General features: G+C 46.1%; 1 protein-coding gene across 4 annotated transcripts in view; it reads right to left on the bottom strand.

Annotated features, from left to right (window-relative positions):
- The window catches only part of ABCC4 (ATP binding cassette subfamily C member 4 (PEL blood group)), a 244,418-nt gene that overhangs the window by 182,523 nt on the left and 34,328 nt on the right, over window positions 1-27,567 (bottom strand). For 3 of the 4 annotated variants that reach the window (XM_025874666.2, XM_073894388.1, XM_073894386.1), the window contains exons 2-4: window positions 22,829-22,939; window positions 22,151-22,271; window positions 11,274-11,498 (exon numbers count right to left, since the gene is read on the bottom strand). In XM_025874666.2, coding sequence (XP_025730451.1) covers window positions 11,274-11,498; window positions 22,151-22,271; window positions 22,829-22,939 — 457 coding nt within the window. Of the gene's footprint in view, window positions 1-11,273; window positions 11,499-21,368; window positions 21,514-22,150; window positions 22,272-22,828; window positions 22,940-27,567 lie in introns of those variants that run through there. The other variant, XM_073894387.1, reaches the window with a different exon arrangement.

Genomic DNA, 27,567 nt, shown 5'->3' with positions numbered 1-27,567 from the left:
ATAAAAAGCAAATCCTACAAATATATAAATAAGAATAATAAGAAAGTTTGACCCAGACAGTGAATTTTTTTTAATTTTATGTTAAAGAGTTGAAAGGAAATATGTTCAAAGAATTAAAGAGAAATATGAGTAAACAGATCCTTGGCAGAAAAATCACAAATTGTAAAAAAAGAGCAAAGTGGGCGCCTGGGTTACTCAGTTGGTTAAGCAACTGCCTTCAGCTCAGGTCATGATCTTGGGGTTCTGGAATCGAGTCCCACATCAGGCTCCTTGCTCTGCGGGGAACCTGCTTATCCCTCTCCTTCTGCCTGCCACTCTCCCTGCTTGTGCTCTCTCTCTGTCAAATAAATAAATAAAATCTTAAAAAAAAAAAAAAGAGCAAAGCAAACATTCTATAACTGAAAAGGACGAAAAGGAAAAAACGCACTAGCTGGTCTTAGTAACAGTTTGAAGATAACAGAAAAGGCACTAAGGTTGATTAGAAGAAAACTAGCCGATCTTAAGAACAGAGAGAAAAAAACAATAAAATTAAGGGAAACAAAAAGAGGGAACTATGAGACACTTTGAAATGCTCTAATATACATGTAATGAGAATCTAAGAAAGAGGAAAAAGTGAGAATGGACCAGAAGATAATATTTTAAAAGATATAATGGCCAAATATTTCCCAAGTTTTTAGAAAAAGAATAAATTAAAGATCAGGGGCACCTGGGTGGCTCAGTTGTTTAAGCGTCTGCCTTCGGCTCAGGTCATGATCCCAGGGGCCTGGGATCAAGCCCCACATCGGGCTCTCTGCTCCGCAGGAAGCCTGCTTCTCCCTCTCCCACTCCCCCTGCTTGTGTTCCCTCTCTTGCTGTCTCTGTCAAATAAATAAATAAAATCTTAAAAAAAAAGAAGAAGAAATTAAGATCAAAAAGTTCAACAAACCCCAAAAGGCATAAATTCAAGGGAAATCACACTTAAGGTTCATTATCAATCTCCTAAAAATCTAAATTTTCTTTAAGAAGAAAATTAAAAAAAAAAAAATTTTTTTTAAACCTGCCAGAGAAAACAAACGTACAGGAAGACTTATTAAAAACAATGGAGGCCAGATGACAACAGAACAATATCCTTTACATACTAAATGGGGTACAGAGAACTACCAATTCAGAATACAATATCCAGCCAGCATAGCCTTCAGAAACAAGGGAGAAAAACAGATTTTCAGATAAGCAGAAATAGAATTCATCACTTGCAGACCTATCCTTAAGAAATGCTAAAGGAGGGGCGCCGGGGTGTCTCAGTCGGTTGAGCATCTGACTCTTGATTTTGGTTGTGTCATGAGCTCAGGGGTGTGGGATCAAGCCCCACATTAGGCTCCGAGCTGAGTGTGGAGCCGGCTTGAGGTTCTCTCTCTCCCTCTGCCAGCACCCCCCTCCCCGGCTCAGGTTCTTTCTCCAAATAAGTAAATAGACAAAGGTTTCTCAGATAGAACATAAGCAGCAATAACCATAAAAAACTGATAAACAGGACTTACTTCATCAAAACAAAAACATTCCACTTCTCAAAAGATATTATTAAAAAAAAATAGAAAGGCATGCCAGAGATCAAAAGAAAATGTTTACCATTTATATATCTGGCAAAGGACTAGAATCCTGAATATACAGAACTTGTACAATTCAATAAGACAAAGATCCCAATATAAGAGAAAAAGAGAGGCAGCAAATACTTAAACAGATACTTCAAAAAAAAGATACGTGAAGAGCAAAGAAGCACATAAAAAGATACTGAGCCTCATTAGTCATCAATGAACTGAAGATTAAAACCATAATGAGATACTATTTTACATACCCATGAATAACTAAAATTAAAAATACTGACAATACCAGGGCTTGATGAGGATACACACCGAGTACAACTCACATATTCCTAGTGGAATGTAATCAGGAAACTTCACTTTACAAATGAGAAAATTTAAGATTAGAGCAGTTTGCCCAAGGCAAATAGCTAGAAAGAGGAAAACCAGCATTCATGCAAAAGCAGTCCAACTACACAGCCTGACCAGGTTTACAGCTCCCCTCCTAAATTTCATAAATGTCTTTTGTACCACGTACTTTACATGACTTCTATTACCCAGTGCTCAACCAACAACTCCATGTGAAGCAGATATTCTTTATTCCCACTTTAAAGATCAGGAAACTGAGAGGTCCCCAGGTGGCTCAGTCGGTTAAGCATTTGACTCTTGATTTCAGCTCAGGTCATGATCTCAGGGTCGTGAGCCACAGGACACGCTCTGTGCTCAGTGCCTGAGATTCTCCCTCTGCCCTTCCTCCCGCTTGCTTTAAATAAGTAAATAAATAAAATGTTAAGGATCAGGAAACTGAGACCTTATGAATTCACTTCTCTAAAATATTCCGGTTTAGCAAATGGCAAAATTGGGATTTGATCTCAAATTTGACTGCTTTCAGAGTCCATGCTCACAGTCCCTACCCTAGCCCAGTGCAGCATCTTTTACAAAGTATTTGTCCACCTGACTCAACACGACTATTCTGAGCATAAGATTCCCAGTCCATATTCTAAGAGCCTGGAGCCTGATAAATACCACCATGCTTGAGGTTTAACAGCTGCAATTTCGAAAGAGTTATTTACCACTGAGAAGGGCTGAAAGACCTTAGTTTTAAGACCTAAAGTAAAAGCTGGGCGCCTGGGTGGCTCAGTCGGTTGAGCGACTGCCTTCAGCTCAGGTCATGATCCCGGAGTCCTAGGATCGAGTCCCGCATCGGGCTCCCTGCTTGGCAGGGAGTCTGCTTCTCCCTCTGACCCTCCCCCCTCTCATGTGCTCGCTCTCTCTCACATTCTCTCTCTCAAATAAATAAATATTAAAAAAAAAAAGACATAAAGTAAAAGCTGAACATGTATTTGAGGCCTACTAGCATCACTTATCATTTTTTAAAACTACCCCCCCATACCAATTCAAACAGAATGCCTGGGGAGAGGGACCTGGCATCAGAGTTGTTTTAAAGAAATTTCCCCAAATGAGGCCACTGTGCACCAGAGTTTGAGAACCACTGAGCTAAAGCCTACCCTTCCCGCATCCACCACATCCCCAGAGAACAGATAATGTATCTGATGGTAGAATCAATTCTAGACACTCATAACTCCCCAGAGCAGGAATTTCCCCGTTAGAGAGAGCTAATACAAACAGCCTTTCCTAACTTGCTTTGTTAGCCCAAACTCCCAACAGAAAATTAAACCTGCACCCAATGCCTCCTCTTAGCTCTTTACTAGCAAACTAGAACACTGACAAATTGCCCCTAGAGATTACCTTTTCGCAAAATGCACAGATTCAACCCAAGTTTGTATCATAAGTAAAAGAGAAAAATGGAGGGAGAAATGTGTTTAAAAAGAAAGATTTTAGGGACTCCTGGCTGGCTCAGTTGGTAGAGCACTCAACTCTTGATCTTAGGGCCATGAGGTGGAGCCCCATGTTGAGTGTAGAGATTATAAATAAATAAACTTAAAAAAAAAAAGAGTTTACAGACACCCGGGTGACTCAATCAGTTAAGTGTCTGCCTTTGGCTCCCAGGGTCCTGGGATCAAGTCCCACATCAGGCTCCTTGCTCAGTGGGGAGCATGCTTCTCCTTCTCCCTCTGTTGCTCCCCCTGCTGGTGCTCACGCACGCTCTTCTCTCTCTCTTTCTGACAAATAAATAAAATCTTTTAAAAAAATAAATATTAAAGAAAGAAAAGATTTTAAAGCATTAAACAATGTAAGAAGCATTACTAGCTCATTCTATTTTTGTCAGAAGGTTACAAAATACCATTAGAAGAGAAATTCCTACCCAAGTATCCCATGCTTCCAGGGAGACCCCTGAACCATTTCCATAAATACCACAGAGTTTCACTGTGGTGGTACTCTCAAGATGCTAGCCCCTTGACACTTTCAGAAAGGAAACGTAACCACAGATTAACAGGCAAAATACTGGACTGAACCACATCAAAGTGCTATTTTACAAGCCCTCATCAGTTGAATATCTGCAATTTCATGTTGTCCAGCCTAAATATAAAGCAACGCAGCATGTCTACACTGAAATGAAGTTAGTATTAAATAAAAACAAAATCAAGTTCTGTCCAAGAACTATAGACTTGACATCATATGGGTGAGATGCTAACAAACTTTCAGAAGGAAGTGGAGGGGTGGGGTGGACCTTCCCCTTCTCAGAATCAACACTCTGGTGCATAGTGTTTTGTTTTGTTTTAACTCCAGCTCCATTTTTTTTAAAGGATTTTATGTATTTATTTGACAGAGAGAGCGAGCAGAAGCAGGAGGAGCAGCAGGGAAAGGGAGAAGCAGGCCCCCCATGGAGCATGGAGCCCATTACTGGACTCAATCCTAGGACCCTGGGACCACGACCCGAGCCAAAGGCAGATGACTAACCAACTGAGCCACCCAGGCGCCCCATCGAACTCCGTTTCTTGCAGCAGGTTGCAGACATTGCTCAGGAGAAGTCAGCAACTGGCTCTGCACCCTGTATGGGGCCCTTCTACTTCCTTCTCAGAGTCTGTGATAAAGAATGCCTCATGTCCTGACTGCCGATCTTAAAATACAACTGAGCTGCAGAAGGGTCTAGAAAAGAGAAGTAAAACGGTCAAGAGAAGAGGATCTTGAGATAAAAGATTAGAAAAGGGAAGAGTCCACTCAGAAAGACTAGGAGATCTAAATGGTGTGGATACAAAAAAGCATGCCTTTTTCTCCCAATTACAGAATTCTAAAAATTATACTGCAACTACATCAATTAATGCAACTACATCACTTAATGCGACTATATCACTTAACTAATTAAAAATACACAGAGGTAAGTAAAAATATTTCTTTACATAGGATACTAATCTACAGAAGTCACCCATTTGGATGCACTGCATAAATCTCAGTAGTCAATTCTCCTCATTTGTTGTAGCTGTGTGCTATAAAGTCACTGTGACCATGAATTACTGAATACTAATTGCTCCCAGAGAAAATACAGAATTCGGTTTCTGCCATCCTTTGATAACATTTTAACAACTGATCAATAGGGACGCCTGGGTGGCTCATTTGGTTGGGCATCTGCCTTCGGCTCGGATCGTGATCCCAGGGTCTCTGGGATTGAGTCCCCCATCGGGCTCCTTGCTCCGTGGGGAGACTGCTTCTCCCTCTGCCTGCTGCTCCCCCTGCTTGTGCTCTCTCTCTCTCTTTCTGGCAAATAAATAAATAAAATTAAAAAAAAAAACTGATCAACTTACACATAACCTGACGTGTGTCCATTGTTGACTCATTAACATTGGACTCACGCCAAAAGCACAATAACTCATAACTTGAAACAAGCTTGGGGCGCCTGGGTGGCTCAGTCGGTTAAGCGTCTGCCTTCGGCTCAAGTCATGATCTCAGGGTCCTGGGATCGAGCCCCGCATCGGGCTTCCTGCTCAGTGGGGAGTCTGCTTCTCCCTCTCCCACTCCCCCTGCTTGTTCTGTCAAATAAATAAATAAAAATCTTAAAAAAAAAAAAAACTGAGCCAAGCTTATCTAACACAGGCATTTTCTCCCTACCATGTGTCATATTTATTCCACAAGGCACAGCCCTCCAGAAACACTAGACAGCATCTTAGCATTTTGTGTGGGGCCATTTTAAACAGTGAAATCACCAACAAAAAGCACAAAAGTGCAGAAAACAGACACTACATATAAACAGCCCGTGAAAAGAACTCTTGTTTACAGTAGGACAGCTGAAACAAGAGGGGGATCCAGCTGGGAATATGCATGTCAGGTGATGCAAAATTTTAGTGGCTATGTGTATGCCCAAGAATGACTGCGAAAGAGTTCCAGGTATTGATTTTGGAGTTACAAATAAATTTTAGCAAGTAGGCAATCTGCAAACAGAGAATCTGTGAATAATGAGGGTTTACTATACATAAACTCTTGCCAAGACAGATCCGTGATGGAGGATAAAAGAAAACTTGGACGTTTGCAGGGAGTCCATTCATCTTAGAGGTTCAAGCAAAGAAAGACAAATACTCTCTCACAAACTATCCTTTGGGTAACTCTAAAGAGAGTAAAGATGAGATTTTAGCCGGAATAAAAAGTATGGTCAAAATGATCCAATTCTGCAAGGAAGACTGCACCAAGGAACAAGGAGGGAGAACAGTATCCATGAACTCAAAAGCTGACAGCTCTGGATTTCCCTGGCATTCAAAGCAAACCAATCATCAGGGTCCACTATGGGAACTGCCATAGTTCTTCAAACTGGACACAGAGTCAGGAAACTCAGGGCCAATCAGGCTTAATTAAGAACTTAAGAAAAAAAATATCTGTGCCGTACACATTTTGTAATACAAGAAAATCTTTGTACCATAGGACAAGACCATCCTGATTACAGAGAATGCCATCCTGTGTGCCCTAGCTCTAGAGACGTAGAACATTCAGGCTCACTCGCACCCAAGCCTGAAGCCAAGGTCAGGCTGGTAAATGCCAGATCCATTCCTACTAGTGATGGGGCTGAAGATCATCCTCTGTCCTCAGTCTGGGCTCGCCTGGGCTGAAGCTAACATCTTCCCCCCGTCTGGTCCTACCTCCTGTGCTGTGATCTGGGGAAGCAGCCCCTTGAGATTTGAAGCTGGGCATGTCCTGCTTTTTCTGTGGCCTGGACAAGAACAAAGACAGGAAGTAAGCCACTGGGTCCCACTGTAGAGGTGACAGGAACCCACGCTGGGAATATGACCCAGGACTGGCAGGGACTTTCTAACGTGAGCAAGTATAATGTTCAAAACATCACTACGGTGAGGAACCCGTGTTCTTCATGCCAATCTGTTGACTTTACAAAAGACACAGCCTTGGGCGCCTGGGTGGCTCAGTCGTTAAGCGTCTGCCTTCGGCTCAGGTCATGATCCCAGGGTCCTGGGATCAAGTCCCACATCGGACTCCCTGCTCGGCGGGAAGCCTGCTTCTCCCCCTCCCACTCCCCCTGCTTGTGTTCCTGCCCTCGCTGTCTCCCTCTGTCAAATAAATAAATAAAATCTTTAAAAAAAAAAAAAAAACAAAACAAAAGACACAGCCTGTGTTGCACAATCCCTTCATTTGGAAAAAATTTCAAAAAAAAAAAAAAAAAGTCCTAAAGATTTGAGGAACCTAAACAGACCACTATGGGCCGTGTCAACAGACCACCAGCCAGAACCACCCATCCAAACAAAACATCACAGTTCATAAAAACTCCTAGTTAGTCCTCACGTTTCACGGAAAAATCAATGATCAAGTGGGTTAGTAAAATGATGCAGCCACTGTGGAAAAGGGTATGGCAGTTCTGCAAAAATTTACCATATAGCCCAGCAATTCCACGTTGGGGAATGTACCCAAAAGAACTGAAAATACGAACTTGAAGAGGTATTTACACACCCTGTGCACAGCAGCATTATTCACAACCGCCAAAAAACGGAGACAAATCTCCCAAATGCCCACTGACAGATGAACGGGGAAACAAAATGTGCTCCATCCATACAGTGGAAAAGTAGTCGGCCTTAAAAAGGAGTTCAGTTCTGACCCAGGGAACACAACGTGGCTAAAGCTTGAAGACCTCATGCTACGTGACGTGAGTCAAACACAAAGTGACAAACAATGCATGAATCTACTTATATGAGGCACCTAGAGTGGAGGAATTCAGAGACAGGAAGGAAAACAGTGATGGCAGTTGGAGGGTAGGGGCCGGGGAGTTCAGTGTTTAGCAAGTCCAGATCCTCAGTCCGGGGAGAAGAGAAAGCTCTGGAGATGAATGGTGGTATAGTGGTGATGGCTACACAATGTGAATGTACTTAAACGTCACTGAACGGTCCACTTAAAGAGTTAAAACGGTAGATTTTATGTTATGCATATTTTATCACAATCAGTCACTCAAGAAGTAAATAAATGAATGAATGCTCCGAGCACCTGGCTGGCTCAGTTGGTGGAAGCGTGTGACGCTTGACCACAGGGTTGTGAGTTTGAGTCCCACGTTGGGTGTAGAGATTCCTTAAAAAAATAAAATCTTAAAAAAAAAAAAAAGAAAGAAAGAAAAGAAAAAGAAAAAGAAAAAAGCTCAAAAGCCAAGTGTAATTTTACTAGAGCTGTGGAAAGGAAAACAAGGGATAAGTCATTTTTATACAGGATACATCCCACGACATCATGCAATATTACGAGCTACCACTACGAACTCAGCAGCCATTCCAGTGACGACATCCAACATGAAGTTCTCCCAGAACCGGGGATTAGGAGTAGGGAACGAGCCTAATGTTCGGAGGGGCCTCTCGGAGCTTTGCTGCAGTGCCACCTTCTGCCCTAAGGAATTGGCACACCGGTGATGAAAAAAGTGTCCTATTTCTTCACCCAGCAGGATTCTAGACCGCAAGGCAGTGCCTAAGGAAAACGGTCTTTCCCACGCTTCTGGAATTTCAGCTTACGCCTATGGTTTGACCCAAGCAAGTCTTTGTAAGGGGACAATTCTTTTAGGCTAATCAAGCCAGGAAATTAACACCTCGGGGAGAGGTTTACATTCAGCAAATGTGCCAGGTCAGATCAGATTTCCCAAAGGTGAGTTCTAAAACGTTACTGGGAAGAGTAAGAAAAACAGGTGAACTCCCACCAACTCACCTGGGCAGCAAAGAGCTTTGTTGGACTGAATCGTCCCCTCAAACCTGGCTCCCACGGTGAAGGTTTTCACAGTAGAGTCCTAGTGAAATGTCCTATTTATTTACGGGGGTGAAGCATGATCTAGCTAATTTATAGAGAAATTGGCCCAGTCTCCTACATGGTAGAAGGGACTACAATAGAATAACCAAGAGGAGGAGACGGACAGCAACGAAGACCCCTGGACCGGGGCAGACAGGCAGGGCTACCATTTGCACATCACAGAGGAGGAGCCTGAGGTTACGTGTCACAGCCTACACAGACAGTAAGAAGCCTCCGGGATTCACCCAACTCCAAGATTAATAAGACTCTGCTCAGAGGAAGAGGTGGAGAAGACATCTTGCATTTTGCTACGAGAAGTAGTCATAAGAAACAGAAGCTCTAGATAAGCAGCAACTAGGTTAAAGAAGCAATATTTTAAATTTAAATTGTTTGGCTTTAACTTTCAATAAGGATTTTTTTTTTTTTAAATAAAAATTGTATATATTGGGCACCCGGCTGGCTCAGTCAGAAAAGCATGGGACTCTTGATCTCGGGGTTATAAGCTTGAGCCCACATTGGGTGTATAGATGATTACTAAAAAAATAAAAATAAACTTAAAAAATATTGTATAGGGAGCCTGGGTGGCTCAGTTGGTTAAGCAACTGCTTTCGGCCCAGGTCATGATCCTGGAGTCCCGGGATTGAGTCCCACATCAGGCTCCCTGCTCGGCGGGGAGTCTGCTTCTCCCTCTGACCCTCTTCCCTCTCGTGCTCTCTATCTCTCATTCTCTCTCTAATAAATAAATAAAATCTTTAAAAAAAAATATTGTATATAGTTACGGTGTAATGTCATATTTTGACAGATACACACTGGAAAATGAGTACTACAGTCAAGTTAATATATCCATCACTTTTACACAGTTATCCTTTTGTGTGTATGGCAGGGACACTTAAGATCAAACTCTCTTAGCAAATTTCAAGTATACAATACAGTTAAAATGGAGTATTTTTGTTTTTGTTTTTAAAGCAAATGGCCCAAAGCAAAGAGATATCCAGGGTCCAGTTTGTAAAGAGCGCTTCAGTTCTCATCACTTCTTCTGTCTGTGGCAATTCCTTGGCAAAGACACCTGAAATCCTCACTCCCTTCATAATACTTAAGACCAGGGTAAACTACGGGAGAACTTAATGGCATTTCTCAATACAAAACACTGAATACATCAAACTGGGTCTTGTCATTAAAACTGCTGCAATGTACACTAAAGAGAAGAAAATAGTGCATAAAATAATAACTTGAATGGAAAGCAACATAAAGTAGAACATAAGTTCGCTCCAAAATTACTAAAGACAACGTAAAAGTTAAAGTTTCATCCCAAACATCAACTATTTTTTTTCTTTTTTTTTTTTTTTAAGATTTTATTTAATGGGGGGTGCCTGGGTGGCTCAGTCGTTAAGCGTCTGCCTTCGGCTCAGGTCATGATTCCAGGGTCCTGGGATCGAGCCCCACATCGGGCTCCCTGCTCGGCGGAAAGCCTGCTTCTCCCTCTCCAACTCCCCCTGCTTGTGTTCCTGCTCTCGCTGTCTCTCTCTCTGTCAAATAAATAAATAAAATCTTAAAAAAAAAAAAAACTGTGTTTAAAAAAAAAAAGATTTTATTTAATGGGATGCCTGGGTGGCTCAGTTGGTTAAGCGTCTGCCTTCGGCTCAGGTCATGATCTCAGGGTCCTGGGATTGAGCCCCGCGTTGGGCTCCCTACTCCACAGGGAGTCTGCTTCTCCCTCTCCCTCTATCCTTACCCCCTGCTCATTCTCTACCCCCTCTCAAATAAACAAAATTAAAAAAAAAAATACAACCGTAACTACAGAACAATGAATGTGTTTGACATGGACTCTGTATTTTTCTTTAACACAATTATATTGAGCATGATTAAATGGTTCATTTAAAAAATACATTCCTTTTCTCAAATACAATCTTTTCACTGAGATTCAATTTTATAGATCCAATTTCACAGAAGGTCACTTGTAAAATACAATTTTGATGTAAATAAAGTTTTAGTGAACAACAACAAAATTTCCATAAATACAACTCTGAGATTTAGGCATGAAAACACTGGAAATTTTTCATGCCTAAATCAATTTGATACTTATTTTCGATACTTATTTTTTAATTAGATTCCATTACCAGTAGAGTATTTTGCAACAGCCTATGGCCAAATGTGATCAAAGGCAGCCCTGACCTGATCTCAATAGGAAACTTCCACTGTATATCAGTAAAGTTCACTTAAAGGAAAAAAAAAAATTCACCTGCTATAAATAACAAGCTTCTCTGCTGAGGTATAAATGATTCTAGGGGCGCCTGAGTGGCTCAGTCGGTTAAGTGTCTAACTCTTGATTTCAGCTCAGGAGCATGACTCAGGGTCCTGAGACTGGCCCTGAGTCGGGCTCCGCGTCCAGTTCCGTGCTGGGCGTGGAGCCCACCTGGGATTCTCTCTCTCCCTGTGCCCCTCCCCCATCCTTGAAATAAAGAAATAAAAATAGAGATCCTTTTTACGAAATTTTTAATTTATGAACTTTCCCAAAATGCTCTTGATGCTTTGGGTGAGGTAGACATTCTGATACCAAATGACACTTACCTTCCGATAAATCATATGGCACATGGCAACGCGTAGCCTCATGCCCGCACACTGAACATGATAGAAGTATAAATGGTGCAGTATGGCCAGGATGAGCGTGCAGATGGACAGCACTGTGGCATAGACGTAGGCTTCGTGCAAAGCCACAGAATTAGTGGGATCATGGTTTTCAAAATAATTAATAATTTTCCCCAAAAATATGGGCTGGATTACTTTGGTGCCTTCCTAAAAGAAAAGGAGAAAGCTGTAATTAGAAATACAGGTCCTACCAGTTTTTCTTAACATAGCTTTGCGTTTATTACTAGCATGTTAAAAAGGCATTTTAACAAAGTGCTACATTCATCACTAATCCCAAAGAAAAACAGAACCCCTCTCTTATGTAAGACAAGCAGATAATAGTTTAACCTTAAGCCAAAATTCTAAGTGCAAAAGTCATAAAACTTTAGTTCATTGTGCTTGGTACACTGAGGGTTCTTGATAAATATTGCAACCCATGTTTAGAACACATTTGGCAGACTACCAGATTAAGTCTTGGCAAAGATGAATAAGGAAACAAGTGGCAAAAGAATGGTAAGGCATGTGCTCACAGGTGGGCAACCCCAGCTCACAGCCTGCACAATGGGTCTCCACTGTCAACATCCCAGCCCAAAGCAAAGTCACAAATGGCTCGCTCATGGGAGGCACACTCTTGAAAACCCCTTCTGCATTAAAAGAGCCATTAAAAGAATGGAGATTTTGGCGCAAATACAGATCTGAGCCTAACCCCAAATTCCACGTGTCAGTAGATCAAAAGAACGGAGTCCAGTCTCCAAGTTCTGTTGGAGTAAGGAAAAAGACCAGGCTCAGGAGGCTCCCAGGCTCTCAGCCACAGTCTCGAATGTCTCCACCCCTAGAAGCAGAGCAGTGCTGCCTTGGAGTCAAAAATTTAACATAGCAGAAGGCAAGCTCAAAATAAGGCCATCCCTAGTTCGCCACCAGCCATACACTGCAGGTGCTGGTTTTGAAGAATTTTAACAATCCTCCATTCCCCAAGGCAAAAAATTAAAATACTACACCACTGAGTTAAGAAAGCACTGGGGCTTACCTCCTAAATAAGACTTAAGCAATTTTTCCCCCTAAAACTAAAGGCAAAAAAACGGCAAAACTTGCCCCTCCGTGCCAGATGGCCACTCCACCCCACAACCTACATCCACTCTTATAAGGTACCTTCCTCTGGCATCAAAGAATACCAAACACTCGGTGCAAATGCATGTCTCCAAAAGTAAACACACAGGCCCTCCACCTCACTTCATCTAATGCCAAAAGTTTGGAAATCTTTCAAGAACTCAACTTTGAAACATTTCCTCTTGAGCAACCTGTCCTTATTAACACAGACTGGCAAACAACCAACAGGTTTGCTTCTGGTGGCTCTCCTCCATCTGTCCCGAGGGAGGAACCCATAGCCCAGAAGGGCAAGGGAACCCCAAAAACCCAAACCCGAAACACAACTAACATGCATATTCTTCTCACCCAACTAGTGCCCCTTCAGGATATTTACAGAAAGCTGTCCCCATCCCTGAGATGGGTGTGACATTATAAATCCCAACACTGCACACTCATGCACACACTCGTTCACAAACTTCACCTCCAGCCTCACCTTTCATGAGGTCATGGCACTTTTGTACTACAAGGAAATGCTGCTCATTGAAGACAATCAGATCCCAAGAACACAAAGGCTCACTGTTAACATGTGAAGCATGCCCAATCATTCGTCCCAAGAAGCACTGAGAGTTTATAAAAGCAACCCAAATACAGCGGGCCATAAAAGTTTATGGAATTACTGACATGAAGATCTGGAGGCTTCCACAGCAAAGTGAGAACATCAAACTGTACATACACGTGGGCAGTCCCAGCCCAGGTCAGCAGTACACCACCCTGGGGCTGCCTACTGGGAGCCCAGAGGTAACACCTGCCGGCCCAAACTTTCCTAAAACTTAGGATGATCTCTGGTCCTCGGCTCTCCATTTGAGCCTAACATGGGCATGGGCATAGGAAAATATAATCAGAGTCACCCATCAGAGAGAGAACGGATAGGTGCAACAAACCCAGTGAAAAAGAGCACAAAATAAAGGTAGAGCAGTACCACCCAAGCACCTGGATTTTTCTGTTGACAGTACTTAATCAATCAAACAGGCTCACTAATGAGGAATGCCAGCTTGCAGCCCCTAGCTTCCCACTCATCTGTCCGTTCTCAATCCTCACCCTCAGCTACAAAGAAATAAACCCGGGAAAATAGGTATTATCAAACTTGAAACTAACCATATTAAAACTTTCTGGAGAGCAGGAGCAAGGTCAAAACTTGTTTGAGCAAACATGCCCATCTCTGCCCGGTGAAGATCCTTCCCACAAACCAACTGAGAATACAGTCTTTATTACTCCAGCACAAGAATTCTTCTTGATTGTAAAACCATAAGGGATTTCTAGCCCAATATGATACCACAACACCCCATGGTTCAAGGTCCTACCAGCATTTCAGAGTCTTTTTGAAGCAGGTACTTCTTAATGAAGTATTCGGCATTCAGCTCCCTGAAACACCTGACATCTCAAACTGCGCCCCCCCCCAACCTCTTGCTTCTTAGCGTAACTTATTACATGGCTAGATGCCAAAACTTCCCCCGTGGGCACGGTTGTCCCATGTACAGGAAACATTTCTTGCCCAACCCCACCATGCCTGATCCATGAGAAAAGAAAGAAAACACGGAAATAGAAACAAGCTATCAGACAAAGAAAAAATTATTGAGTGAACCATAACAGCAAAGGGGTGAGCCTGTTTAGAACAGCCCCTCCCAACTTCCTACTTTCTCCCATAAAAGAGTGTTGGGCGGACTTGCCTACGGTTTGGCCAGAGCTTGCTTGTCCCAGACTGCAACTGTCTGCCATGCCTGAATAAACCCATTTTTGCTGGTCACATGAGTGGGAAGTTCTATTTTTAAGGTTAACAGAGGAAAAGCAGTGAATGAACACAGGAAGAATGAGGACCACCCCATTTTGCAACTGCCTAGTAAATTAATGGATCTTAAGCAATGATCATGAATAGTGCTCCTAACATCACCCACACAATAAAGACAAGCAGACATGATGTACCTAATAAGAGAGGCACACCACCAGACCTACGAAGTAAATCTGCCAAGGAGGAGAAGAGAAAAAAAAAAATTTGAGTCAGATCAAGCTTCTAGATCTAGCTGCCAATTTAAGGTTCCAGAAGAACATGTTCAATGACACAGGGCCTAAGTGATAGGCCAAAGCCCGAATGTGGGAATCTCTACGGGACAAACAACTCAGTGTCAAGTATTTGAGTAGAAAACATAAATAAAATTATAGTGAGAGAACGGAAAGGAGCCCAAACAGCCTCTATCAACCAAATGCACCTGATTTGGATACGGATTCAAACTGCAAGGGAAAAAAAAAAAGAAAGAAATGTGAGCACTAGCTAGATACTGATGATATCTAGTATCAGTGTTAATGTTTATACATAATAATGGCATTAGATTATATAGGGAAAGAGTCCATAGTGTTTAAAGATACACACTAAAAACAGATAAAATGATGCAGTACTTAAGAACTGCTTGAAAATAATCTCGGGAAGCATGAGAGTGAGTGAGGTCCAGATGGGTCAAGACCGGTCATGAGTAGATACCCACTGAAGCTGGCTTAGGGGGACATGCAAGCTTAATCCACAGGGGAGAAATAGCCATTTTCCCTCGACCCTGCTGAGCTCTGGGCTGAAATCCTCTGTAACAAAAGACAGATTAACAGGAGAGAAACCAACAGAAGCTTATGAACAGGTATACCTCCAGCATACATGGGAGAGCCCTAGGAAAACAGAGTAACTCCCAGAGGCGAGAACCACCGCCATGGGGGGGTTAACCGGAAAAGCATGGGAAACAGGTAAGGCTTATTGTGCCGATTTAAGTCGTCTCAGAGACTTCTCCAAGGATAGGATTCTCTTGTGATTTAGAGCCACCCTTGTCTTCCTGGCACAAAGAGGGAGACATCCGTACAAATGTAGGTTTCCTTTATAAAATTAACTGTCCCTTACAGAAGGGTAACCTTCTACTCTGTTTTCAGAGCTTCTGTGGCTGATGCTTCTCAAAACCAATCTGCTCAGGGGCGCCTGGCTGACTCAGCTGGTGGAAGATGAGACTCTTGGTCTCAGGATTGTGAGTTCAGGCCACACATTGGGCATGGAGCTTAGTTTAAAAAAAAAAAAAAAAATTAATCGGCTCAAAATAATCTGTATCCCAAAAAGGCATATTCTGGGATGGCATATTCTGCTACCCTTCAATCATATTCTAGGTTTGTATTTTTAAGTGTTCTTAAAAAGCTACAGGGGTGGGGCGCCTGGGTGGCTCAGTCCTTAAGCGTCTGCCTTCGGCTCGGGTCATGGTCCCAGGGTCCTGGGATCGAGCCCCGCATCGGGCTCCCTGCTCCGCGGGAAGCCTGCTTCTCCCTCTCCCGCTCCCCCTGCTTGTGTTCCCTCTCTCACTGTGTCTCTCTCTGTCAAATAAGGAAATAAAATCTTTAAAAAAAAAAAAAAAGCTACAGGGTGGTAGGGGAGAAACCGTGTGTGAAAATGTATGAAGCAGCTGAGAGAGGAGCACAGAGCTGTTGTCAGAGAAAAAACACCTCCTCTCAGCTCTCTGACCATCGTGGGTGGGGGCCCTGGCAAGAGAAGGCGTCAGGACAGAACACAAAGAGCGCTCATCCGGCAAATTTGGAACGTTTTGCTTCAGAAACCAGGCTGGTCACTTGCGTGCCACATGACCCTAAGTCCATCCATGCCCTTCTGTGCCGCCGTTTTCCATATCCATGGAAACTCCTGCCTGGTCTACCTCAGAGGGATCCAGGAACAAGTAAATGGGACGCAACAGTTCACAGTGTCCGGAAACCAGCATCAAAATCGGTATAAAAGAAGATCACCCTTATTATACACGAGTCCTGGGAAGAGACCTAGTCCGTTCCTGATGGCAGAGGCTGGTTTCACACAGGACTTGGAACACCCACTGTTCCCCGAAAGGCAACAATGGTAGAACAAGAACTCTTGAGAAAAGTTGCTCATAAAAGCCAACTTTTCTAAAGAGTTGCCAGAAGTTTCAGTTCTAAGCAGATTTTTTTTTAATTTAACCATTATGAATGCAACCTTTTTGAAAATGAGTCACCTCCTTCCCTGACATCTCAAAGAAAATGGGGGCGAGGCATTACCTTTGTTTGTAACTCGGGGTCATCACTGTGGATACTACTAACCTAATGCTACACACCCAAGAACAGGCAGGGTGTACACAGTGGGTCGGCCCTGCAGGTCTCCTCTGCTTCCTCATCTGGCCCTTGCTGTGTGGTCCTCAGTGGTTCTTCCTGCACACACACACCCCACCCCCGTCCCCATGTTGGCTACCAGCAGCCAGTCCTCAGCCCCTGGGTTAAACAGAAGTGAAGGGCGCTTAGAACAGAGTAGGGACATAAATGCAAAGGCCCAGGACAACTCTCAAGGCATCAGCTCTGAGTCAAGACACAACCTACACGGGGCGGTGGGAGAGACCACCTCAAAGGATTTGGTTTACTTCTTGCCCATCAGCTGAGTTCCAGCCTAAAGATGTAGGCAAATATTTGCCTCCGTGCAGCCTCCACCTGGATCAGAAACAATTAGCAAAAGTGGCCTCAGACAAAGGCCAAGTCACTGATCAATGCCGGCAGCACCTGGGGCCATTTCCAAGGATCACTGGTAGAGTGACCTAACCCCACCCCACCCCACCCCCTGGCCACCCCTCCCCTCTCAGGGCAAGGGGACTGGGAGAACCCACCCCACTAACACCAGCAGGCAGAGACTGTCTCTCTCACAGATAAGGCCCTGGGTGGGGTGGGGAGACCGTCTCTACTGCTGTCTGCCCCAAAAAGAGCCTTCAGGCTCCTCCTCCCTACCCTCAGGGCTCTAGACAGGAGGCTACTTGCTCTGTCCCCACCACGTCCCCGTGGAGGTGCACACAGGGGCCAGGTGTGCTGGGAGCTCGCTGGCTGTTCTTTTCTGGTTAGCGTTGGCCTGCAAGAACGCCGTGTTCGACATCAGCATGGAGCTTGTTTCTGCGAGCCTTACAAGCATTCCTCAATTCTCACATGACAGAGATTTTCACTCCTTTGAAATCCAACCTCCAAAGCCTCGCCCTGGCCTGCATCACCCTGCCTCTCCCCACTGGTGGCTGCCAGGAGCGCCCGGGGAAGGCCCTGCCCACGCGTTGCTTGGTAACACCACACTGCTTGCAAACCACGGATAATCAGCGAGCCTCAACCTTTTGAGAAAATCCTAAGGTTGGGTTTAGATCCTCCACTACCTTAAATACGAAGACCAACAAGGAGCAAAGAAGATCACAAAATGGGAAGTTGCTTCATTAAATCAACTATTACACTAGCACTCATCCCACCTAACTCAGGAACTACCTTTAACCACTGAAAACCCAAAACAGCCCCTGAAAGTGATTTTGAACTGTAACAGATCCTTCCTAGCTCCACCATACAAAAGCATTTCTCATGTCTCCAAAACAGCATTGTGTCAACAGGCGAATCTAGAAACACAAGGGTACTTGTGTTGGATTTCAGGCTTCTTTTACTGCCAGAAAAAATTCAAGGTTTACTTCTGGTTGAGCTCTAACACCGTGGGCTGCCTGAGCGTCCCGGCACTAGGACGCAGAGCTCCAGCACGTATTCTCTCAAAGACACTAATCGAATGATCCCCATGGGTGCTGGTCACCGTGCTCATCGAGGCCAGTGTCTCGTTTTCTGCTGGAAACCACTGAGACACTGGCTGCATCACAGCATGAAGCAGCAAGCGCCCTCCGGGTAGCAGCCCAGCCCCACCACACCCGGGATGTGCCTGCTCCCAGCCAAGTCTGATTCCACCCCAGACCATCACTGTGCTCCCCGGGCCTGCTGCACACCCTGCCTGCTGCACACCCTGCGTATGGGAAAGCGCCCACGCGCCCTCGTCTTCGCCCTGCAAGTGCACGCCCACGAGAGACTCACAGACTCCATCTCTCATCAGGGAGCCAGGGGCACCTGCTGAGTAACAACAAAGAGAGCTTGGCCTCTGCCCAGATCATCCGAGTCCCATCTGAGACCCCGGCCTTCCTGCTGGTCCATCTCCAGGAGCTCATTTAGAACGGGGTCTTAGACATGCGGGTGGCTGTTTACAAACTTCCGCACCAGGGCAGCCACACCTGCATCCACTAAGGGGCGGTAAAGAGTAGAAGGTGGCTTTCTGAAGGGCTCCAGGTGGATCTGAACACACCGTGCTGCTACCGCGGGTGTCAGCGCTCCAGCCCCGGCAGCACCCAGGGGACACCCACACCCGAGCTCTGCCCAAATTTACAGTCCCCGTCTGACTTCCTGTCGCCCAAGCCAAGTTCAAGATGCACGTGTCTGAGACCTGATGTCAGAGCTCTGAGACCTGATGCCACTGGATGAGTGGTCAGTCGCGGAGACGGTCAGGCTCGCGAGTCACAGCACCCACGATGGCATCGTGGCTCTGTCCTTCGTGCGCTGCGGGACCCGGGCACACTGTGTAACAACCTGGCACTATGAGGTCTCTTTCCTAAGATGCGGATAAAACTAATACTCGCCCCCTCGTCTCAGCCGGCCAAAGGAATAAAAGTATTACCACATGGAGTTTCTTTTTTTTTTAGGATTTTATTTATGTATTTATTTGACAGAGAAAGACACAGCGAGAGAGGGAACACAAGCAGGGGGAGTGGGAGAGGGAGAAGCAGGCTTCCCGCGGAGCAGGGAGCCCGAGGAGGGGCTCAATCCCTGGGACCATGACCTGAGCCAGAAGGTAGACGCTTAACGACTGAGCCACCCAGGCACCCCCTTTGCAGCAGTTTGAGAGTTTTCAAGTACTTATTATTACACTGCTACTATTATTACATTACTACACTACTACCAGTACTGCTGTTGCCACTGCCGCCACCACCTCGGAGTGTGAGCCCCTGCCAAAATTGCTACTAATAGTTCTATTACCACTGAGTATGAACTACTACTGTTGTTGCTGTTACCTCAGAATATGAGCCTCTGCTGCTGCTAGCAACACTACTACCGAGTATGTCTCTACTGCCCCTGCTGCTAGCAGTAGTAGTGATGCTACTAGTAACAGTACTGCCGCTGCTACCGCTAGCAACACTACCATCAAGTATGTCTCTACTGCCCCTGCTGCTAGCAGTAGTAAGTGATGCTACTAGTAACAGTACTGCCGCTGCTACCGCTAGTTAACACTACCATCGAATATGTCTCTACTGCCCCTGCTGCTAGCAGTAGTAGTGATGCTACTAGTAACAGTACTGCCGCTGCTACCGCTAGCAACACTACCATCGAGTATGTCTCTACTGCCCCTGCTGCTAGCAGTAGTAGTGATGCTACTAGTAACAGTACTGCCGCTGCTACCGCTAGTAACACTACCATTGAGTATGTCTCTACTGCCCCTGCTGCCAGCAGTAGTTGATAACACTAGTAACAGTACTGCCGCTGCTACTGCTACCAAGTATGAGCCCTCCTACTGCTGCTAGTACTAGCAATACCACTACTGAGGATGAGAAACCACCAGGGCCACTACCACCACCACAACTACCGCTGCTGCTACTACTGGGTATGAGCTCCTATCACCACTGCTGCTACCAATACTAACACTACTGAGCACAAGCCCCCACGTTTGCCAGGTACTCCCCTCCCCAATAACCGACATCCCCAAAGAGGCCAGTGCTCTGACCAGTTGCATGCTCCTTTCGCCCCCAATCCTGGCATCCCTAGATCTCCCAGTAGTAAGTATTACCAGGGCTGGACAACGTGGTCATCAACACTCCCTGTGCCAGAGTGGAGCCTGTCCTCTCAGGAAGAAGCCCAGCTCCTGCGGCCTCAGAGCTCTGTGCCTACTCCTCCCAAGCCCAGCACAGACCTGCAGCTTATTCTGAGATGGGACCACCTGGGACTTAGTGACCCCACCCCACGTGGGCAACAGCCCACAACAGTGAGGGAAACCAGAAGCTCAGTCCAAACACAGCCACAAGGGCCACTCTTTGAGATCTGCCATCTTCAGCTTCTTCAGCACTTGGTAGCAAAGAGAAAGGAGAGAACCAGAGGCCACAAAGGGAGGCCTGCTCCAGGATACGATCTAGCACCAGACTCCAAGGACACGGGTCCCTGCCCACGCCCACCCAGATACCGGACATGGGCCACAGGCATATGCCAACGCTCGCGGGCTTCCTGACAAACCGAATCTACAAGCACTCTGCTCTGTGAGGTCAGCAGCCACATCTCATCAGGAAATCCTGCACCCACCAGCCAAATTTTTAAACCCCAACTTGTCACCCTGTGTATTTCAAACTGAGACTTATCGTGACCACTCAGGAACCCCATCACTGGGACATGAGTACATGGGTCAAAGCCAGGCTGGGACAGGCTCGGGGGATTTCCTGTCCCCTCCCTCACCACCCCCCCAGTCAGTCCCACTGCTGTGTATCTCCACCCTGCCCGTCACCAGCCACAGCAGTATCTAGGTACTGACTGGTGCTCCATGTATTTGCCCCCACCCTCTGGCCAACCCACCTTTGTCATCCAGGGGAACTTCAATCTCCCAGGACCATCAGTCACCTGCTGGCTGACAGACTTTGGTTTTTTCCAGTTACACAGGGCGGGGATCACCTACCTACCACTGCCCTTCCCTACAACAGAGCCTTTAACACAGGAGCTGCCCTTCCCACATACACACCAACCAGCCCACCCATCTCATGCCTGACAAAACAAACTTATGACAACTCACCGCCCTTCTCCACCTAAAACCACCTCTTCACAGCAACCGCAACTCCTATCCCAACTACTCTCATATACTCACAGGGCCACCAGCATCCCTAAGGCAGTACTAAGGTGCAGAGCCAGCCAGGTGGAGCTGCAGCATCCTTCCAGCAGGCCACAGCCCAGAACAGGTAGAGGCTCACTGGCTCCCAGTGGCAGCGCCCAGGAGAACACAGTCTTACTGGATGATCTTGACTGAGGCCCATCGGGCTAATGGAGCTCACTGACCTCATGGCTTTCTGCCTTTGCTCTTCCATTCCACATCACTCCTAGAGTAGCCTCAATGTCACGTCACCAAAGCTCCACCTTCCAACCAGGAATCCACGCCAACAACCAGGGACAGGAAACCAGAATGGGTGGGGCACGAATCCTCCAGAATTCACGGAGCCAGAGCTCCTCCACAGAGGGGTTTTGGCTCATAGTACGTGTCCTGCTGGAAAGGGGGCAGCCCAGAGAACCACGGGCTCCTGAGAGGTCTGGCCAGCTCCAGCCCAGACACAGGGCCCAGGGTTCTGATTCCCTGGAAGGGGGAAAGGCAACAAATCCTTCGCGGGAAAACATTTATCAGATTTGGCTTGGTCAAGTTAGGTGTTATTTGCTGAAAACCTAATAAAATGTTTTATGTTATTCTGGGCTCTGACCCAAATTTACTTCCTCCAAATCAGAGGGCACATACTCCTTGAGGTTGTAGAATCTTCTCTGGGTCAAGGATCACTCTTAGCATTTATAACATTTACTGAGCACCAACAGTACCCTAACAGGGCATAAAACTTCTCAGCGCCATCCTCCCACAATTCACTAGAAGAAAAACAGTAATTCCCCCGAGGTCCACTTACGAATGTGCCCATTCTGAAGATGAATAATAACTGCTGAGCTACGTGCATCACGTTTCCTAGATGTGCTTTATCCTCAGACGTTAAATCACTTGCCACTGTCCCCAGCAGTGCCGCCCACCTCGGTACCCACCCGCACATGAGGAAAAACAACACACCGCACATAAAAGCTTTTACCTCAAATAGCGTAAAAATTCCCAAAACTAAGTAGGATTTCCAGTAACACTTTATGATGGCTTTCGTTAAGGAAGGCTTCCGAGCGTCTTTCTCAGCTCTCGAAACTTCTTTATCCCAGTACCTGCAAGGAGAAAAACCAAGCGCGATGAGAAACAGCCTGGCCAAGCGCACACAGGAGCACAGATGACTGCCCCCCCCCTCGCCCCGGGGCGGGGCGAGGGGGGCTTCTTCCTCAGCTCTGGCCAATTGTTCACAGGGCCCCCCAGGCGGAATCTGAAGCACCAGAAAAAACATGCCTTGAGGGGAAAAGTTCCAGTCTCAGGAAACAAGTCCCGGCCAAGGATGGCTGGATTGACAGCGCCGGGAGCGGGCCAGGAAGGCAGACAGGTGCACAGACAACCTCCTCCGGTGAGACCATCTCTGGGGACAGAGCTTGGCATCCAGAGCCTTTGCTGCTGGCAACCTCCACTCCACAGAAGCACAAGAAACAGGTTTTCCCCCAGCCACCAAAGTAGGCTAAGCCCGGGGACAGCCTGAGGGGAGGGCAGTGCACGCTGAGGGAAGGAGGCTCCAGAAGGGCCTAGGGGAAGGCAAAACCCATATGAAGTCCCAAACCATGAAGACACACACTTAGAAATTCTCACTCCCTTACCCTTCTCATTCCCGCCTGTGCCTTACCCTTGCAACTCTTCTCCCAGATGCCTCGAGCGATCTTCTGGAAGCACCGAATACATATCATCTTCTTCTAATCTCCGTTTGTGACCAATTCTAAACAAAGGGTTCAGCCACCTGTTAAAAGTCAAGAGAAAAGGAAAGTAATACACATCCAAATTGCACAGCTGTTTAATTAGAATCCTACATCCATGGGTTTAAAAAAAAAAAAAAAGCCTAAAAGACAAAATACCATACGATTTCACTTATATATGGAATCTAAAAACACAATGAACAAACAAAAGGCAGAAAGAGACCCATAAATACAGAGAACAAACTGGTGTTGCCGGAGGGGAGGGGGAATGCAAAAAGGAGGGTCGGGGGTGCAGGCTTCCAGTTACGGAACACAAGTCACAGGGATGAAAGACACAGAGTCGTGTGTGGTGTGTGATGACAGATGGCGGCCACACTTGGGGCGGGCACAGCATAACCCACTGAGTCATCGAAGGGCAACACTGCACAGCTAAAACTAATGTGACACTGTGGGACAACTACAATTTTTTGAAAGTCTACAGTAGAGATATTGGGGGGAATAAATATGCGCGCACACACACACACACACACACACACACACACACACACACACACACAGCTCTACCTCTGAGAGGCCCCAGAAGCAGGGACATACCAGTAGTAAAAAGTATTCTAGGGCCCAGATCTTGGGGGTTTTTACCATACATAGTCACAAAAATTGTTTTTCTTATGAGGAGAACTTCTAAGAACTATTCTCTTAGCAACTTTCAAATATGCAATACAGAATTATTAACTATAGTCGCCATGCCATCCATGACCTCCCCGGGACTTACTTATTTTATAACTAGAAGTTTGTACCATTCGGCCTCCTTCACCCAGATCTGGGTATTTTCATATCTTTCTTCCCTAAAAGGAACCAGGTCTCCTACAGGAAATGTCTGATTTCAAGGTTGGGGCGGTTTATGAAAGCACCTGACAATTAGCTTTCCTAATTGTAATTTAAATGCCTGACATTAAGCTTCTGATTGCTGAGGCATCCACTTCAAAGCCCTCCATCTCAAATGAAAACATTGCCAGCCACACCAGATAAAGAGCCAGGGGGTCCCTCTTCTTTTAGAACACTCAGGTTGACCTAGATAACTGACCTTTTGACCACTGGCTTTTCCATTCCCGGGCTTTAATTCCCTCTAATGTTTTAAGTTCACCAATAAAGAGTGAACTCACGAAACCCGAGGCACCCCACCCTCAACCTCTATAAAGGCAGAGCCCCAGATGCAGGTGTGTGCGTGCACACACGTGCTCCCCGCCCTGCTCCTCCTGCTTCCACCTGGCCGGGCGGCCCCGGGCATGCCATGCACATGCACCCTCTCGAACCCGTGAATAATAAACCTTCTTTTTTCTAAAGCTCCCTAAAGGCCGTTGCTGAGACGCGACTTGCAACCACGAGAATCACAAGGGCTGGTCTGGCCACAGCACTGGCTGCAAAAGCAGAAATGCCTACGGGGCCGCGTGGAGTACGGCCCGGGCGAGCAGAGTCCACATCATTCCCAGCAACAGCAGCTCTTCCACAGGCTGACACCAACCCTGAACAGGCAGAGAAAAGTACAAGATGGGCCTGGAACATCTCACACCACACAATAAGGAAGTGCTCAAGGAATCACAAGGATGTGCCCAAAGGCCAGAGGAGACAGCTTGAAGGGCCCTCACCAGACAAATCTGGGATACTTCCAGCATCAAATAAATAGCCCTGAGTCACACCATTAAGTAACAGAAGAATCCATGAATCCTTCCTTACTGCCACATAAACGGGAGAGAAGGAAAATTCTGGAATGCAAACAAATACAGAAGGATCCATGGAGTTAGGGAATGACCGATGAAGTTAAAACTCATGGTGAGAAGTGTGATGTGGAGCACAGCATTTCTATAATTTCAAATGAGCTCTACAAGTTACTAATTATGAAAAGAAAACAACTGTACGGAAGATCTAAAGAGCCCTATACAGATCCATTATGCGTTACGTAAATGACAACAATTAACACAGAGCCAGCCTAACCATGAACACCATTTCACTGATTTTGCCAGTAAGGACATTTCGGAGGCCAGACGACAACCTGGGAAAGTAGAGATCCTATTTCTCTTATTGACGGCTTTATCCCGAGCACAATACTGGGTACAGAAGAGCGGCTCAAGAATTTTTTTGGTGTTGAATAAATGAATTCTGTGAATCACAAAGGAAGCGAAGAGAGAAACTGAGCTTCAGATTTTGCTAATCCTGGCAGCTTGGTACCTCTAAAGAACCCCAGTCCGGGAGGCGGAAGGCTGGGCTCTGGTTCCAGCAACAGTACTGGGGACCCCGCGGTCCCTGACCGCTCCCCGCTCCAAGTTCAGCACTCCTATGACTGCTCGCCGGTCATCCAATATCTCTCTGTCTCAATTTCCTCCCCAGACAAAAGCATAAATCCGTGTGAGCCTTACCACCAAACAGGTTTGAACCACACGGGGCCACCCTTATTGTGCAGATATCCCTGTGGAAAATGCGGAGGCAATTAGCAATGCAGCTTACCCAGATGACAACACCCTGCCCTGAAAATTCTGTTTGCAGAGGAAAAGATGCTCATCACTAGAGAAAAGGAAATCAAACCACAGTGAGACAAAACCTCACGCACATCAGCATGGCGACTATCAAAAAAATAAATACATAACAAGTTCGGCGAGAATGTGGGGAAATTGGAGCCCTCGCATGAGCCGTTGGGAAAAGTAAAATGGTGCCGTCGCAAAGTAAAAATATTATGATTCCACTTACTTGGGGTGCTTAGGAGTAGTCTAATACGGAGAGCAAGCAGAACTGTGGTTGCCAGGGGCCAGGGGGAGAGGGGAAATGGGGAGTCCGTGCTTAATGAAACACTAATGTAAGATGACAAAAAGGGTCCTGGAGATTGGTTGCTTAAGAATATGAGTGAGCTTACCACCCCTAAACCGTATACTTATAGATGGTTAAGACAGTAAACTTTACGTTATCCGTATTTTACCACAACTTTTTAAAAGTTAGTGAGAAAAAAATTCTGGATGTGTCATAATTCTCCAGACTGTGCCTACTTTCTGGTTTGGTTGTATGACCTTGAACTAGCCATATGACCTCTCAGTATTGACCTCTGGCAAATGGGGAGAACACCTCCCCAGGCTGCTGAGGGGAGCAGCTGGGGTTGCTTTGAACGCTACAAAGACCCACCAAATACCAGCCTTGACGGTGACGTAGCTCTTAAGCAATCACATTCGGGACCCCTAAAAAAGGCTCTAATAACTTAGATGAAGTTACTCAATTAAGCAAACTTTTTTTACCCCAGATCTTGATTTAAAGACCTCCCAACCCCCTTCAGTGCCCAAATCCCAAAAAGCCAGGCTGAGCCCCACAGACACCAACAAGGGCCAAAGGCTTACTTTTCCATCTGATGGTGAGCCTACTTTGTGCCACCAGCTAAGTAAGGAATTGGACGTGGAGACCTGAGTCAACAGACCTCTGACTTCTAATGTATCCCTGGGGACCTTTAGTCAACAATTCCAAACCACTGCTGAATGAGCCATCTTGCAACCCAGTTCTGCCCCAACAGTCCTTCCCTCCTCAGCTTACTCTCTCCTTACCTCCTGCACAGCCCTGAACACAGCAGCGGGATTGCCTCCAGTCCACCGGACGATCAGCTCCTCAGGACAATGACGATTCCCATACCACTTGCAATCTCCATGACCGAACACAGAGCCTGGTACATCATGATGCCTGGGCACAGATGTCACAGGAACCCATGCAGTACAAGAATCCATCCATTGCAAGGTCGGAACACCCACCCTGCAGGTGGAGCTATCCTCAAAATGGGTCATTACCCCAGCTCCCTCTGCTCCCTCCTCCCCACTCCAAGCTGTGGACCCTGCAGAGGCTTCTGACCTCAACTTTGGAGCTTCCAGGGCTCACGGCTGGCCTTCCTGGCTTCCTCCTCTCCTACCAGCTAATCCAACACCTCTTCTTCATCATTCCTCACCACCACCCCTCTCCCCGCTACCAACACCAACAACCTAGACTCTACAACCATCATGCATGGATTACTGTCCTAATCCCCCCTCTATAAAAAAAATTTTTGCATACAATTCAGTACCAGTGAGAAGAATCACGAGGAAGCTACTACTCCTGCTGGCCAACTCCCAGGACTGTGAAGGGATTAAAGCACCACTGGTTGGAACTAGCGAGGAGGAGACAAGCAGCAGGATCCAGTCACTACAACCAACAATGGCCGCCGCTAGGCACAGGATTCAGTCATCACCAAGATCCCCTTCTGAGCCCGAGAGTGCCTGGTACTGCCTCTTCTCTGACCGTCCGGTCATTAGTGCCTGTTCAAATGCTTTCTTCCAAATTGTTGAAGGACACTTTATCCCCATAAAGGAAGCTCTTCCTTCCAAGCTGCCACCTACAGCTGACCCGTCCCCAACCCTCCCTCCCAGCCCTCCAGGAAGCTCTCTGGAACTGGCTCTCATGAGTGACTAACTCCCCTGTGCCCTCCGCTCCATGCTCTTAGCAGAGCCCTGGCTGGCCCCTGGGGACACAACTTCCTTGCAGCCTCGAGGTGGCCCTTCAGTTTCCTAATTCTGTTTTCTAGCCCCAGGCCCTGCCTGTGCCTCCTAGCTGTCTACACCCCTGGGCAGCTCCAAAAGCCATGGCACCTGCTATCACTGCAGCATCTAAAACG

The sequence above is a fragment of the Callorhinus ursinus genome, unplaced genomic scaffold, assembly GCF_003265705.2.
Source record: "Callorhinus ursinus isolate GAN/ISIS: 27379988/994484 unplaced genomic scaffold, GSC_fseal_2.0 scaffold7, whole genome shotgun sequence".
Lineage (NCBI taxonomy): Eukaryota > Metazoa > Chordata > Mammalia > Carnivora > Otariidae > Callorhinus > Callorhinus ursinus.
This window is presented reverse-complemented; position numbering and strand designations above follow the sequence as displayed.